Genomic DNA, 17,109 nt, shown 5'->3' on the forward strand with positions numbered 1-17,109 from the left:
TCATCCATCAAACAAACAAGCCATTCGGGGATTCTGCTGCTGTGGAGAAAACTGATGGTTTCGGTCAGTGCTGTCAAACTGACATATATTATTATATACTAATAACTCGTGAATCACCACAAATCCAAATGGTTCTCCTTTGTTTTAGTGTAAAATGTTAATGAACAATACATATTATCAACAACATGAACTGATGAATGAAAAAAATAAGGGCAATTGTGCCTCATTGGATCATTTATTTTTTCTTTTATTTTGAACATATATAATTAAGGAACAATAGACAGACAGCCATCATGTATGTCAAATCCATCAAATCTTTAATATATAAAACACTAAATATAACATGTATAAAAAAAACAAAATAAAATATAACAAAGAAAACAACTAAAATAACTCTGCTCAGATCATTGTTTGAATCTGCACACATTTCTACATCTGTTTCGTGATCCAGACTGAACTGATTCACAACACAAACTTCAGTAGAGCTCTGAAGGAAGGCGTTCCCTCATTGGACACATCAAGAACAGCAGTTTGTTGAATTGAAGTATTGCAGTTGATGCCTTGTATTTGGACCCAGTGCGGCCCGTCTGTTTGATGCTCTTGGTTTAGGTGATGTGATAGTCTGAGCTGCGGGAGCCTCTGATTTCACATAACATTCTGTAGTTCCTCGTTCCTTCATCTGTGCAGGTGACTATGAGCTGAACATCCCACATGAGTCCATCAGCTCCAGCTACAGGCTGCAGGACCTCACAGATGTCCACATCATGGCCCGGATCCAAGAAGACAGTGAGTCCTTCAGACCGTCTCACATGAACCGCCTCCATGGACAGACGGTCTGTGTCTGTGTCTGTGTCTTCCAGGTTTACGACAGGACATTTCCGCACCCAATCAAAGCCCCCAGTCACAAGTAAGAACCTCTATCTTACATTTCAAGCTACTGGTCACTTCAGTCCTGGAAATAAAAGCCCTTTTTTTCTTCATCACAGACCTGCCAGAGTTTCAAACTGGCCCGACTCCAGCAGCAAGTTGCCCAATTCAAACGGCTTAAACTGGCTCAGAACCAAGGTCCGGTCAACGTTTTATTTATTTTATATTTGTTTATCTGCTCTAGTTTTGGTCTGTAGACATTTTACAATTTTTGTCACACCAATTTGTGTCAGTGGGGTCCACGTAATTTCCAGAAGCTCAGATAAAACTGATAAAATGCTTGAACAATGTGCCTGGTAGTTTTTCTGAGTCTGATGTTGTTTTTTTGTTGTGCAGTAACATCCCCCGGTCAGACCAGGTCTCCTCTGCAAACCAGCCTCCGCTCCCTCCAGGCTGTTAGGAACAGTCGAAGTTTAGAAAGCGATGACCTTCTCCCTGCTGATCAAACAGCTTCCCTGCCAACAGGTTGGATGAATTTACCAGCAGACGTACATCTCTGCCTCCTTCCATTCATTTATTCTTGTTGGTTGTGCCTTTTTAAAAGCAAAAATCTCTGTCACAGATGTGTAAAACAACACAGCTAAAGAAAAAGAAAAAAAAAAAATCACTGCTTGTGTCCCAGGTGGCGGCTGGTCACCCCGGTCTGCAGCACCCTCCAGTGGGGCGCCGCCCACAGCGAGAGACGCCTCCGCCCAAGTGATGGCTGTCAAACGGCTGCACAGGTCCCAGTCTCTCAGCCCGGGCAGGTTCACCCAGTGCGCCAAGAGCTACCTTTCTGCTCACGGGCGGGTCTTCGCCTCTCCTGAGCGGTCCACCAATGTAGCCTGGGGCAGAAATGTGCCGGCTGCTCGAAGGTGAAGTGTCACTACTGAGTCATGATAAAATGGAATTAAAAATGATGATTATTTATTGTGATGAAATGTAAAATCTGCATGCTGCTGTTTGTGGAATCTGAAGCGTTCCAGTTGTAGCACTTGTCCGAGGTCATACTTACTGTCATATAATTTCCAGTTTGTTCTTTTGCTAGTTGTTTGTGTGTAACCAACACAATGTCACAACATTAGTGTTCAAGTCTTAAAAATGGAACAAAGGACACAACAAAGAATAATAATAGATACAGATAATACCGAGCTACTGATGCCAGTTTCAACTTGGGGTCGGACCGAGTTACAGGTCAGATATCTGAGGTGAAGGGGGCTCGGAAAACGACTGTGCATGAATTGGAACGAGGTGAGCAGCAGCACGAAGCACGAAAATGGAAGAACACACTGGCTTGCAGAAATCAGACGTCCTGCATGTGCTGCACGTTCACACAGACAGGAAGCACTGAACCTTCAGCACAGTCAAACTTTAGACTAGCTGATTGGAGAATAGGCTGCAGGAAGTCGAAAAAGGCAGGAAAGAAAAACTCTGGATCTCTGTCATCTATTTCAGTCTAAATCATGCTGAGACCAAATAGAAGTTTTCATTTGCTCCCAGTGGAGTCTTGGCAACATCTCATCTATTCTGTCTGACTGGTCTTGGTTTAACTGAGGTACAGTACATTAAAACAACATGAACGTCATCACCACATGGTAACTGTGATGCTCTGAGTCGTCTAAATAAAATGACATGATAGAAACCGGTGTGTGAATGTTTCCTCCACACAGGATTCAGCTGAGCAGGAAACTGATTCCTGCTGATCCACTTAAGACCACCAGGAACAAAACATCTCTGATGTACGAGAAGAACAGTAAAAACCACTCTGGAGCCCAGATGAATTCTTCCGTATGTTTATTGTGTCTGACAGACAAACAAAACAGCTGCTGTTACTGACGATCACTGGTACAAAAAACGTTTGGACTCGTCGTGGTACGTGATGTTCATTCAAGGTGTCCAATGTACAACGCGGGAACTAAAAGCACGCCAGCATTTACAAAACAATGTACATGATATTTACCTGAGAACTCTCTCAGCTCAACAACCTTTTTTGTTCTTCAGGCTGCTTCTAAAACAGGAAGTAGTCTAATCAGAGTCCATGTCACTGTCTCCTCCGATGGACCTGAACTCTTCGCTCTCCTCGTCCTCGCTGAGCTGGACCTGAGAGAGTACAGCTGGGCCCCTCCGCCGTGCCTCATCCTCTTCGTCATCGTCCTCCTCCTCGCTGATGCCATAGTCTTCACCGTTTCCTATGCTGGAGGGCTGCATCTGACTGCGGCTCTCTGGCTCCTCGTAGCTGCCGTAACTAGACGGGAGAAGTTGGATGAAGTTAAACCAGCAGAGGGCGCACAGTGTCTGTTGGTGTACCAGGGTTAACCTCCCTATATGACGCCAGCGCTGACAGCTGCTGACGCACTGGATTTATGCTTCAGCATCAAATCGATGCTAGGAGTACGGGGCACCCTCATGTGGACCTCCACAGATGTACCGCAAAAACTCAAAATCTTACCAAGAATGAAAACGTTTGTAGACTTCTTTCACTTGATTTAAACAAATTTTCAATTGAAATAAGCAGAAAAATCAGCCAGTGGCGCAAGATATTTTACCTTGTAATATGACAAAAACACTTCTCCTGGCAGATTATTCTATTTTTAGAATGAAAATTTGCTTGACACAGGAAAAACTGTCTAAAAACACAGCATATTTTCAGCTGATTCAGAGATTTTTTTTAACTGGAAATTAGACATTTTGATTGGAAATAAGACAAATATTCTTAGTAAGATTTTGAATTTTTGCAGTGTGGCAGCAACTGCTGTTGGCGTCATGTGACTTTCACAGCTCTTGGAACGTCACGTTTGCTGAGAAAATGGAACAGTCCTAAAGGCCATCTTGTTGTGGATTTACGTTAATAATCCCGTCACTTGGAGTCGTATCGCTTGAAGTAACCACAGGAAACCACGGAGAACCAGCAGAGTGTTACGGACGGCCGACGACATCAAGTACAGAAGCATACATCCAGCCTGCTGCTCCAGCCTGCCGTACCTGACGTTGCTGTCCTCCATGTGAGGACCCTCGTCAGGCAGGTCCCCTTCATAGGACATCATGCTCTCGTCCTGCTCCATGCCCATGCGTGCTGTCTCCTGAGCTCTTCGCGGAGGAGGAGGACGAATGTCCACCTCCCTGTCAGAGTCGCTGCCACTCTCTGATAGATGGATGGCTGAAGAAGACACAACGCACACAAACATTACCGACTGGTTCAGAATAATAATAATTGATAAATGTTATTATTTCATACCTGTACATTTTCTACAGTATTCAGCTCATTTCATTGAACAAAGACTTGACGCTGACTTACAGGAGAAAGGATTGTCCCCTTCCTCTTCACTGGCATCATCTTCTCCATCGGACATGAGCAAGTCCTGATATAACACGCTGGCTTGCGCTGGGCGGTTCGATCGTCCATCCTCCTCTTCGTACTCCTCCTCTTCCTCCTCCTGGTGGCCGTGCATGCGTCTGCGAGGCGGCAGCAGCATCTCGTCCTCATCATCCTCATCCTCAAGATCTCCGTCTGCGTCCTCCGCCTGCAGCGAGAGAGCCGAACTTCAGTATTTGTCTTGTTAGCAAAGGAAGTTGTTCTGTGTAGACGGGTGGTTTGTCTACTGTTCCCACTCGACGTGAGCCGTCACAACAACAGCTGTGTGAAACGGCCGTGACATCATTATACACAGACACGGTGGAGGACATGGAGGTGAACTGGCTGCTCAGTTTGTCTCAGACAGTGCAGAGAACTCAGAAGCTACAAGCTTGATCTACTTTCTTGTCGGTCTGAGCGATATGGACTAAATGTCAGAGATTGATATTTTCTAGCTGATTGGCGATACTCAATATCCTGGATATATATCCATGTTTTATCATTTTAGAAATGTCACACCAATTTTAATGTTCTACATATTTGTAACTACTGTGACTGTACACACACACAGCGCACCAGTATGTCCATGCCTATGAATGCGGGAGGGGCTGAAGGCAGCGCCCTCTGCTGGAGGATAGACACTGACAATAATGCGTGCGTTCACGTCAATGTCCAGAAACACCAGGAAAAGATTGGTGGCTAGTCGCTGGGGATCTAATCTTCCTTTTCATCTTCCCCCGTTGCCATGGTTACGGGTGAATGTCAGGGTTCAACCTGGACGAGTCACCAGCTGAAGGACAGACAACCATTCACACTCACATTCACAACTACGGGTGATTTAGACTGACCGATTAACCTCGCCCCAGTAATTAACGACGCCTGTTAATTATTATGTTGAGGGTAGCGCTGACGTCCCTCTCTCTCTCTGACCAATCAGGGCGGCATCACGTAGATGTCACAATTTAGTACCGGAGCTGCCAACAGAGCAGTAGGCACTACCCCAAATGGAACAGAAAAAAACCAAATAGATCTGTGTGAATGTGTGTATGGAGTTGTGAGCGCATCTATTTTCATGTTGTGCTGCATTTCTACTATGTATATAAATAAATACGGGATGGACTAATTGACTGAAGAATATCAGTATAATTTAGTCTCAGTGAAAGCTTACAGGAGCAGGGGTCTTAGGTTTCCCATCATCCTCCTCCTCAAAGCCTTCAATGTCCACGTCTGACTCTTCTTCCCCAGGTCTGCGACTGTGGCGACCCTGAGGGCCCGAAGGACAAAAAGTCAGAGCGCGAAAGGGACATAAGACTCAGTCACTCTGCAGTCTCATCCAGCTGTGCATTGGGACGACAGGGGTGACAGGGGCGTAGCAAGCCTGACCGCTGTCTCTCTCCATACCTGCCCCCCTCTCTTTCCTGGAGCAACCACTACAGGTCCCTCAGAGAAAAGGCTGCTGGTCTCTCTGGGTAGACTCCCTGAAGCGCCGCTGTCAAATAGATCAGCAGGCTGGCCGACAGGTGGACACGCGGAGAGACAGGAAGGCGGGAGTGCAGGAGAAACAAAGAACACAGGTTGGGAAAACGAGAGCAGAGGGGAAGAGTCTGGGAAGGAGTGTTAGTGCAGAGTAGCAGTGGAGAAATAGCAGGGCAGGAGGAAAAGAACTACAAGGTGTTGGTGAGCCTTCTGCACACAGACCAGGACTTTCTACGCCCGCTAAGTCAAATCCTGGTGGATCTACCTGTGGTGTGTACGGCCCAGGGGTCAAAGGGTCCAGAGCCTCGTAGTCTGCTGCATCCAGAGCAGCTTCTTTAGCGGTGGAGATGTCCTTCTCCAGCTGGGTCAGGTGCTCGTCATACTGAGGGAACAAAACAGTCCCATTATTTCTGATCAAGAGATCAGACGGACGTCCTGGATGACAGATGATGCTGTGTGTGTGTGTGTATGCGTGAGTAAGATATATATTTGCAAATTCAAACATCATGCAACTGCTTCAATCATTCAATCCTGCTTTTTTTGGTTTCATCTTATTCATTTTTTTAAAAAAATTCTAGCGCTGTTGTGTTGAACAGAAATCTGCACATATTTCATTGTACATGCACATCATGTCAATAAAAGAATTCCGACCGCAAAGAGCAAGCAAACACACCTCAGCCAATGTCTGCTTGCACACGCTGATGATCTCCAGCGCTGTCTTTGTGTACGGACTGTCTGGACCTGGGAGACACACACGAGGATTCTGAGTGAGTTGTGCGTCCGAGTGTCAGACAGCGACAGTGATGTAAACACACCCACCGTTGTACTTGATGCTGTTGGCGTGAATGAGACTGACGTCTGACAGGAAGGAATCTCTGTTCTGGTATTTGTGTTTGGAGATGTTCTGTCAAAGCAGGAGAATATTAATAATGCTGCTGTTTGATCAAATGTGTTTCATGTTGCCTGTTGCTCACCTTACGGATGGACTCTAGATCCATGGGGTTGATGATCACTTTGTAATAATCAGGCACAAACTTTTTGTTGACTGGATGGTGGAACGGCCATGACTACGAGGAAGGGAGGTATTTAAGACGGTATTAGAGATAAGAATGAATTCAGTCTGCTCAGATCTTATCTTCAGTCCGCAGAGATCTTACATCTGGAACGACCATCATTTTCTGGGTTACGATGTTGTCCAGGATGAAGGAGAACGCCACCTGATCGTCGTCATCGAGCAAAGGATTGATGGCTTTTTCGAGCCGGACGAGTCTGTCTTCCTTCTGTGCAAACACACGCACACGCGTGCGCACACACACACAGATGTAAACAGAGGGTGGATGTTGAGCAGGAGAAAGCAGAAGCAGGAGAAACTGTCACGCTCACCTCTTTCAGTTTGGTATCACACAGGTCCAACATTGACTGCGCTACTTGTGTAATTGGGTGTTTTGCTCCTACAAGACAACACTGCGTCAGAATATTCCGTTTCATGCTTGTGATGCAGTAAAATGTTTTCAGAGAGATGTACCGTTGTAGGTGGCACTGTTCTTTACAATTAGCTCCACCGCCTCACGAAACTCTTCCCTCGATGGGTACATTCGCTTGCGGACGTTCTCCCTCAGCGTCTGCAGGTCCATGGGCCGAGTGATAATCTTGTAGTAGTCCTTCACGACCTTGGCATTCACCGGAGTGTGGAACGGGTACGTCTGCTCAGAGAAGACAACGTTACTTATGCTGCATTTCCACCACACAGTTCTAGATCCACTCGGTTGGCTCCTCCTTGATGTGAGTGCTGACGTTACACAACGGCTGTGCTGAACTGCAGTGACTGTTTTATATGTGGAGTGGAGGAGGTGGTGAACTTGCTGCTAAGTGTGTGGATTTATGTCTCAGACAAGTGAGAGAAGAGAGACGGAGCAGGACAGGATCACAGAGACCAAAGTCACTTGACCTACTTGTTGCAGGTCACACACACACACACACACACACACACACACACACACACACACACACACACACACACACACACACACACACACACACACACACACACACACACACACACACACACACACACACACACACACACACACACACACACACACACACACACACACACACACACACACACACACCGCTCAAATTGGAACCTCGTTAGTACAGGAACCAAAAATAGCATCAGGTACCAGGTTCTATCACTGATGGAAATGCAAACAAAGCCGAGTTGAGGTCAGTCGTGGAGTAAGTGTCGTGGAAAAGGGGGGAATGTAGCGGTGGAGGAGGAGCATGGAAAGGATGAACATATCTTACATTGGGATGGTCCCGCATATCATTAATGATGCTCTCTAGCACCGACGACAAGGTCACCATGGGGTCAGTGCGTCTGCGATGGATTGCCTTGTGTGGTTTCTGCAAGCACAGTGCAGGTCAGCTACAGGACGTCTCTGTTGTTAACGAGGTGAAAAAAAGGAGCTCTCGAGCATGACGGCTTACGTTGAGATAATCACAGTGCACGGCGCTTCCTACACGCCGCTTCTTCTTCGGAGGGAGCTGCTGTTTAGGGAATTTGAGCACCAAGGACTTCCTGCGCACCTCATCGGCACTGCGGGGGCAGACGTTCAATCACAGACTGCAGGGGGAGCTTTGAACGTCAGCACCAAACGCCAGGCTAATACCTTTCAATGAGCTGTTTGCCCAGCACGATCTTTGTCCCCTCCACTTTGATCAGCTCCTCGTTGTCGTTGTGGATGACCGTCTTCTCCAGCTCCTCTTCCTGCTCCTCTGTCATGGCAACCGGGTTAGATGGCGGTGCGTTGGTTTGATAGTAGAGTGGGCAGAACTTGTTGGTCCTCATGTGCCCGATGGCTCCACACGCTCCACACTTTAGCTAGGTAAGAGAGGCAACCATTAAGGAACACGGCAACGCTGGCTGAAACAGGATGAAAAAGAAAAATCTGAAAGAGTTTAGTACTGAATGAGCCAGCTTACTTTTACCTTGAGGTCTGGTCTCTCTTTGATCTTCTTGGCCTTCTTCTCTGGAGGTCCCTTGATCTTGTCCTTCTCTTGGTTTCGCTTCAGCCTCCTCAGCTGTTCCTGAATACGTCGGCGCTCCTTCCTCATCTCTTCTCTGTGCTGCTCGTCAAAGAGGGCAAACTTTCGTCTGCAGCCGAGAAAGATACAAATGAGATGGGTGTGTTTTATGTGTGAGACTCATCATTGACCAGTGCCACATCACACTGACATGAATTCATCATCCTTCGTGGTTCTGATCCTTGTGTAGGCGTCAATGACTGAAGCCTTGCGCACTGTCTCACAGCGGACATATTCCTTGCCATCCTCGTCCTTGAAGGTGCGATAGATCTTAAGCCGCCGACCGGTGGCAGAGGAGTTGAGGCTGGTGACTGACGATGTGTCATCGTCCTTGTGGGAGCTGGTGGACAAGGAACTGGCTGTAGAGTGAGAGGAAGTAGATTTTTCAGTCAACCCTTCATCACTACGTAACGGACATCTGAAGAACAGACACTCACATATGCCCTTGCGGCGCTCCTTGCGTCCCTTGTTGTCGCGGTCACTCTCCTCGCCCATCAGCATCCTCTGAAGCTCCTTCCTCTCCTGCTCTTCTCTCTCACGTGACAGCTGCGAGCTGGTCTTCTTGTTCTGCAGCATGTTCTCGATATTCTTCCCCATCTCCTCAAAGTCACTGTCCTCAGCCGAGCTGCTGTCTGTGTCTGTGGAGAGCACCTCTGTGGACTCCAGCACCCTGTGGGCGACGCAGACAAGGAGGAGATGAACGGGAGCGATCGCTGTGACACCTGTAACACGGGTGCAGTGACTCTGACTTGTTCTGCAGGTCAAAGATGCGCTGGCACTCTTCTTTATAGCGCTCCTGGTGTTCAGCCACTGAGAAACGAGAGCCTCTGGCAAACTTGCTCATGGGTCCTTCTCCAGAACGTGCCTGCTCGGTGGACATGGTTCTCACCACATCTATCACCTCCCAGCGGGAGAGCTTCTTGATCTACCACACAAACAAAAAACTATAAGGCCTGACGCCCACCTGTATCAGACCAGTGAGAAGACGGTGTGTTACACCCCTGTGGGCTTACTTCTTCCTCTGGAACACCAAACTTGCGCAGCAGCTGCTTGGCATTCTTCAAGGAGAGTCTCCTCAGGTCAGCGTCTGTCCCCGTTACTGTCTTCTTGACTGGCTGAGGCTCCTTGTCGTCCTAAAAGAGGCACGCACAGCCAGAGTTTGTAAAGCTGGATAAAGAGCTACACCTAGGACAGCAGGTTGTGGGCTTCAGAGAGGCGGACCTTCTGTTGAGTGGCTTGTTGGGCACTTTGACGTAAGAGAAACCTTCTCCGCAGCCGGTGGGATCAGCCACACCCGTCACCTCCAGCAGGCATTTCCCCTTCATGGCAGAGATGAAGGCTCTTGTTGTGTTCCAGGGAGCTGTCCGCACCTGTGTTGGACAGGATCAGTTGGCCACTAAATGATTCTTCTATAATCATCATAAGCTCGTACTATAATAACATGCCTTTATTTATAAATTATGAATAAGTATGTGTGCTAATAATCCAGAGTGAGCAGGAAGTCCTGGGGTATTTCACCGTCGCTCACTTTTCTAATATCACATGCACACTCTTCCTCTGCCTGCCTTGAGGCTGCACTCCGTGAAGAATCACATTTTCACGACCATTTTGTTTATGAGACATGAGAATGAATGGGATAGACAAGATGAAACCGTCTGAAGACTCCAGAGTTGGGCTCATCGGGCCCAAGAGGGATTTTTTTGGCACTGCTGTTTTGGAAAGACCATCTTGCCGTAAATCATGGATTTAATAAATGGATTTATGACTTGGGAGGTTTTCATGAATGTTTACTTTGCGGACAGACGCTTTTTTCACATTTTTCGTGTGTAAGGACTAAGACAGACTCTGGCCTTTGTCTGAATTCAAACATATTTCAGTCTCTTATATAAATCTACTATAAAAGTATTATATCGATTATAATACTTTGTGGTGTAATTCAGTCACATTTGATCCACAGTACAGTAGTCTGAACACTTTGACAGACAAATCCATACCTCATCGTCAATCTTCATCTGAAAGTCCTCCTCGTTTTCCTCCTCGGGGGCAAAGAATGACTTCTCACCATAGCCAGCGTCCTGAACAGACACTAATTGTGAGTGAAGCTGTGGGTTGTGATCTCCTTCAGTTGTTTTGGGTCAGACACTGGTACCTTGAGTCTCTGCTCTGCTACCAGCATGCTGTAGTAAGCGCAGCATTGCTCTGGTGACACCATGGCTCGTATCTCTTCTTCTGTAGGCAACCTGAAGTCCGGCTTCAGTACCCACCAATTTGAGTCCATTCCTGAAGACAAACCCCGGTTAGGACATCTCACCGTACCGACATCAGCCGTGTAGCCAGACCGGAAATTATTTCCCAGGATATTTCCAGACGTTTTCATGTCATACACTATTACAATCCCGCATCCCATCATGTGCTGCAAAAGTGTTCTTTTCTACAGTTAATGACTGTTAATTTTTTACATTTAACCAGATTGCTTCTAGTTTTATTCCTCTTCCGCACCCAAAGGTCTGATTCATAAATATATACAACATCTCTTAGATTGTTTATCAAAGAATCATGCAAACACCCCCACAGGTTTCAGTGTTACACTTAAAGACAATTCATCCTCCTGCATCACATCAACAGCTTTGATTAGCAGCAAGTTACAATACTGATTTGGACAATTTTTTCTCTGGAAAGGACAAATTAAGCTTTTCCAGAAAATTTTGTTCTCACTTTTTTTCAACATTTTCCACGTCCAACAAATTTTCAATAATTTTCCAGTTTTTCCAGGACGCATGGGAACTCTCTATATATTGTACATGTGTAACATCAACGCATTGAAGGAAACAATGACTGATTCAACACACACAGCTGAGCTCACACAGCTTCAAACTGCACAATATACCATATATATACAGTACATATCTATAATATATAATTTTACAACCTTAACATGACCCTGATACAACACATCTAGTTAGTTTAACCCAACAAAAGAAAAGTGGAAGCACACAGCAGAGGTCTTTTACCTGTACGTTTGAAGTCAGCACAGAGTTTCAGTCTTTTCCGTATGCTACTCTCCGAGTGTGAGGGGAAAGCTTTCTTTATATCCTCCATACGGATTCTCCGAGGACGATCCTTGCTCTTCCAGAACAGGCGATAAATGAACACCTAGGAAAAAAGAATGAGGCCGCTGAGCTATTGTCCATTTTTCAAAGCCTTTCTGAGAGAAGTCGGACAGGCCGACATACTTGAAGGAAATCTCTGATGTGGGTATTCGCTCGTTTGGAGTTGGGACCTGGGACCTCGTATAAGGGGCACTCCTGACCAACCACCATGATGTCCACAAGCTCTCTGATGTAATAGCCATGCCGCGTTCTCAGAACCAAGAAATCAGTCTCGGGCATCTTGTGCAGGTAGATCGGTGCACGAAAAAGGTTGTTTTCAAACGCCTTAAGGAAGAAGGAAGAATCACGTCACGGACGGGTGATGCTGTATATGTGGATGAATGTCTTATGACTGGAGCAATGCTGACCTGGAGCAGCTGACCAGGATGCAAAGAGCCCAGGAACGGTGACGTGTGGCAGTAGACTGTCTCACCATATTTACAGTCTGGAGCTCCAGGATCTTTTCCAGGTTTCTGCAGTTATTCAAAAAAAGCTATTTAACAAATTTGTTGCCTTGCACCTCATGGATGAAGTCCTACAGGTGATATCACACACCCTTTTGTAGTAGTTTTTGATCTTAGTTGCCATGCCGACTTGCATGATGGCAGGTGGGTATTCTTCACTGTACTCTGCCAGGATCAGATCTCCATCTTTGCCTGTCAGGTCTTGTGGCGTTCGCATGAAGAACATGTCTCCTCCTCCTGATGCCTGCCGCTCCTGTTCTCGCATCTGTAACCACAAATATTCATATCCATCCCGTGAGCATGGAAAAACAGAATAATCTGTGCAATCCCACAGGGTGATGATGCTCCACCTTGGCCTTCTTCTTTATATGTTTGAGCAGAGGCTGGACTGGATGGGGACCTGGCTGAGCCAATGCTCCAAACGAATACTTCTTCAGCGTCGAACGATGGAACTGGCGCAGCTTCATGGGACCCATGTGCGTGGGGAAGAAAGGCTGCCTCAGCTCAAGAGCTGGGATTGAGTGCTGTCAAAGAAAAGGCTATTTATTAAAAAAAAGCTTGTGGGTCTGTATCGAGTCTGCATAGTTGAACATTTGCAACGTCTGCTTTATTCTATATGCTGATCCTTCTACCTGAATGATGTTGCCACCAAACGTCCCCCTCAGGCCCTGCTGCTTGGGATAGTAGAACTCATCATTGGAGAGGTTCCAGGGGTCCTTCACCTCAGGCTGGGACATGTTCTGCGTTGAGACAAAGACTCTTTCACGTCACTAATAAAAAGTACCACAGGACAAGATGCTCTCAAATGGACGAGTACCGTCGCTCTATTTCCCCTTACCTACTCCATGAGGCCTTTGTTTTTCTTTCTATCTTATTGTTATGTTTCAAATATTTATTTGTTTCAGATCTTGTTTCTACTATTTCCCACAACCGTACCTGCTGCGGCTCATCTTTGATCACCCCAGTCTTCCCCAGCAGGATACGGCTCTTTTTGATTGCTGTTTCCTTCTTGTTCTCCTTGGACGGGGAGTGAGACGCCATCTCTTCTTTTTCATCAGGAATTTCTGCACAAGATGAATTGAGTAGGTGTCAGAATGAGTTGATTGGGATTAAGGAGCAAGACACACTAATGTAACATCAGATATGAGGTTGCACTCTCATTATTGCAGTTTTACTGTAGTTTTCCAGTGAAACATTGATTGGTTGAAGGACTCAAGGTGAATGGATAATTAACAGATAATTTTCTCATGGATTTATTGACCATATGCTGAGTCTTAAGTCACATACTTCTATACTTAAACTTTTGAGTACTTAAGTGTGTTCACACTGAATGAGTATGTTAAAATGTAGTGAACTATGCACACTCAAATGGTTCACTAGAAGAAATAATGTACATTTCACTTTTAGAGATGGTGGTAGACAACAGCGTCACCACAGAAGGATATCACCTACCGATGGAATCCCAGCCAATGCTAACGTTAGCTTGCTAGATAGTATACCACGGCACATTTTCAGGCATTGACGTTGTGGTGTATGTTTGGTGCTTTGTAGTGCACTACAAAGAAGTGTACTAATGCAAATATGCGATTTGAGACGCAGCATAAGTTTTTTTAGCCAATGGCGGAGTCACCCCCAGGTGGCCATTATGCAAGGATAAGACCCATCTCCCTGGTAGTGCGATGCTTCAAGACCCCAAATCCAGAGCCAGCCCATGTGTTCTATAGAACATCCCATCCCTGGAAAACAGTGGAACAGATACCAGACAGTACCAGACATTTAAATATACCAAGAATGATGTTCTCATCATTGGGATCCAGTGTAAGAACCGGTGGCATGAGAATGTGATCCATCTCCTGGTCATCCCAGATGATGTTGTCTTCCCAGCGTCCATACACTAACTCCTCATTGTCAATGGGGAAAATGGAGAACCAAGGAGAATCGTCTTCGTGTGACACTGGAGGAAAGAAAACAGAGAGGAACGTTGAAAAAAGAAAAACCGTGTTTATTCACTAGAAACTGTGTCAAGACCTACAACACAACCTACTTAGATGATCATGGCTGTTTTTTTCCCGCTTGGAGCCAGATATTGAAGAGGCTTTGGGCATGGGAGGGGGTGTAGGTGGTAACAACTGGGAATTACTTCTACTCAGACCTGAAATAAACATGATATATTACTACACACGTCTTCCACCACGTTGGCAGTAATGTCCGTTATGCTCAGGTCCCTCCTTACCCCTGCTGAGCGTTATAAGCGTTGGCATTGCGGGTCATGCTGGAGGGCAACCACCCTGCTAGGCTAGCCCTCTGAGTTTTAGTGCCTTTGTGTTTAACATCCTCTCCATTCCAAATAATGTCATCCTCCCACTGCAACTGAGTGACCATCAGGAAGAGCTCATTTTCCAGTCTCTCCTTGTCTCCATCACTGTCCTGTTCATGATCACTGCCCCACCTCTCAACCTGGACATAGATGCACCACAACATTGAAGTGAACAACAACAGTGAAGAAATAAATCTTTGTGGGACTGTGGGGATCAATGTGAGCAAACCTCTGCAGGCTCTGCTCTGTCGGCCGGGGAGTCCTGCTTCTGAGGATTACTGGACTCCACTTCTTTGAGTTTGAACCCATAGTTGAAACTATTTCCATCCTCAGGGACACCTAGCATGTCGTACCAGAGCTGCGCAGGACCGTATCTCCATTCTGCAACTTTAGGGCGAGATTCTGCTTCCTTGTCCCCATCGCCACACGTCTGGGAGAACTTTGATTCCACGGGGGCCATCATGGTTATCTGGACAGAACGGAAAGGAGCTACATCAGGCACTGGATACAATGACGTGCTGCTACAATATGTAGACTACAGCCTCTGTTTTTACCTCATCATCTGAGAGACACTGCTCCGGCGGGGGGGGGGAGCGCATATTCGTAAACCCATCCAGACTTCTTGTCCTGGTCTTGCTCTATTGGCTCTCCTTCTGGAGGAGATGTCCCAGGCTGGGACTCCCGGTGCTTCCTTTTCTTTTTCCTGCGGGCACTCCTCCAAAACCGACGGCATGTTCTTCCCTGGGCCAAACAGCCGTAAGAACCGCAGCACCTGGTGGAACATAAGAGAAATCAGTGCAATCCTCCAGTCTGACTACACGATGATGTGAAATGATCAGAAGTGAGTTACCCTTCCAGGTCTGAACTCTGGGAAGAGCTCGGTGACACCTGGTAGTGCTTTGGCAGCGTCTTTGTGCATGATGCCAGCAAGAGGGAGGGTGAGACTGTCTGGAGGTCCACTCCCTAAACCCTGGCAGGGACGATCAGTTTCTGACTCTGAGTCGGAGGAACTGCTGAAATCAACCTTGTCACCAGTAGAGGATGGTGCGATGATGGAGGGCAAGATAATACCATCGCCCTCGTCCCCGACTGTGAGGACACACCATGAAAAAAAAACAGACAGAAAATGGGAAAAAGCCAGCCGATATTGTACATCCAACACCAGTTCACATTAGGTTTTTAACTTTTTTTTTTTTAGATTTTTAACTTTAATTTATGTTCACTTCAACTACTGTCTAGGAAAGACTAAAGTCATTTTTGACAGGCTCCAGAGATGCAAACAGTTTCTCTTCAGAGTAAACGTCCTCACCATTTGTGTCCTGAGAGGAAGGCTCCTCTTTTTTAACTGATGTGGAAACACTCGGTGGGTGGTGGAGGAGGCATAAGTTAGAATCAATGTCCTCACAATCAGCATCATAGTCGTCCTCGTCATCTATTATGGTGGAATTTAAGAAAATAGTTACAGATATGTAATTCTCAGCTATAGTATCAGTCAGCTGGTTGCTGCTAGAGTCACCTGTTTTCCTGCTGGGCTGCAAAGAACCCATCGCCTGACGATACTTCCTCGTCTCATCCTCAGCAACCTCACTGATGTCAGAATAATCAACTGCATCATCAGTGCTTTTCACCCAACCTGGATGAGAGGAAGCATTGAAGATGTTACTGAATCCTGTTCCTTTGGTGTATTACTGCCGTTCTTTGTCTCCATCTATCCTCACCATCAGCATCCACACTGCTGGAATCTTTGTTTCCTTCTTGATTATCATCCTCATTGGCAGTGATCTCTGTAATGAGGGATCCCAGACCCAAATTTCCTAACCCGGCCAGATGCTTTTTGGACTCCTAGGGTGGAGAAAGATGGGGCACAAGTCACAAGTACAAGTTCAAATCTGTAGCAATGGGACAACTTCATGTTTTACTCCACATTCACACTGTTTTAAGTCGTCACATCACTGTATTGTTACCACAACACATGTCTTGAATTGGAAAACTTGAAGCGTTTTTCAACATGTTGGTATGTATAAAACTCACATTGTCCAGAACGCTGTCATCCTCCAGCTGACCATCTTCATTTATGTTCCCAAAGAGGAAACCAGTTATAGAGAAAGTGGCGATCTTGATCCTCGTCACTATCTGAGTCAGACATCCTAAAAAAGCAAAGCAATGGCAGATTTGGTAAATGAATGATTTGTCATAGAGATCAGAGAATGGTTTGTGAGTTAGAGGGACGACATATACATACATACAGTATTTACCAGGAATGATTGAGTTTCTCGTTTTTATTACGTCTTTCCACTGGTTGGTAACAGAAATTGTAACAATGTATTGCTTATGTTACAAAAAGTCAAATTAAGCACT

General features: G+C 46.1%; 1 protein-coding gene across 1 annotated transcript; it reads right to left on the reverse strand.

Moving 5' to 3' along the window:
• Nucleotides 1–2,931: 2,931 nt before the first annotated feature.
• Nucleotides 2,932–16,897, reverse strand: LOC144741822 (transcription initiation factor TFIID subunit 1-like). The gene is given in 42 exon segments (XM_078624317.1): nt 2,932–3,151; nt 3,889–4,063; nt 4,202–4,427; nt 5,427–5,522; nt 6,000–6,116; nt 6,408–6,475; nt 6,554–6,638; nt 6,709–6,801; nt 6,892–7,014; nt 7,118–7,185; nt 7,260–7,437; nt 8,042–8,140; nt 8,225–8,333; nt 8,407–8,618; nt 8,726–8,891; nt 8,973–9,180; nt 9,313–9,491; nt 9,571–9,746; nt 9,835–9,954; nt 10,039–10,191; nt 10,816–10,896; nt 10,971–11,101; nt 11,833–11,974; nt 12,055–12,255; nt 12,339–12,443; nt 12,526–12,699; nt 12,785–12,958; nt 13,067–13,174; nt 13,371–13,498; nt 14,221–14,388; nt 14,479–14,576; nt 14,668–14,861; nt 14,981–15,220; nt 15,306–15,344; nt 15,346–15,471; nt 15,473–15,523; nt 15,602–15,840; nt 16,061–16,183; nt 16,268–16,384; nt 16,470–16,593; nt 16,783–16,864; nt 16,866–16,897. Coding segments are annotated over 42 exon segments (5,748 nt in total).
• Between the last annotated feature and the right edge of the window lie 212 nt (nt 16,898–17,109).

The sequence above is a fragment of the Lampetra planeri genome, unplaced genomic scaffold (assembly GCF_965212315.1).
Source record: "Lampetra planeri unplaced genomic scaffold, kcLamPlan1.2.h2 scaffold_732, whole genome shotgun sequence".
Classification (NCBI taxonomy): Eukaryota; Metazoa; Chordata; class Hyperoartia; order Petromyzontiformes; family Petromyzontidae; genus Lampetra; species Lampetra planeri.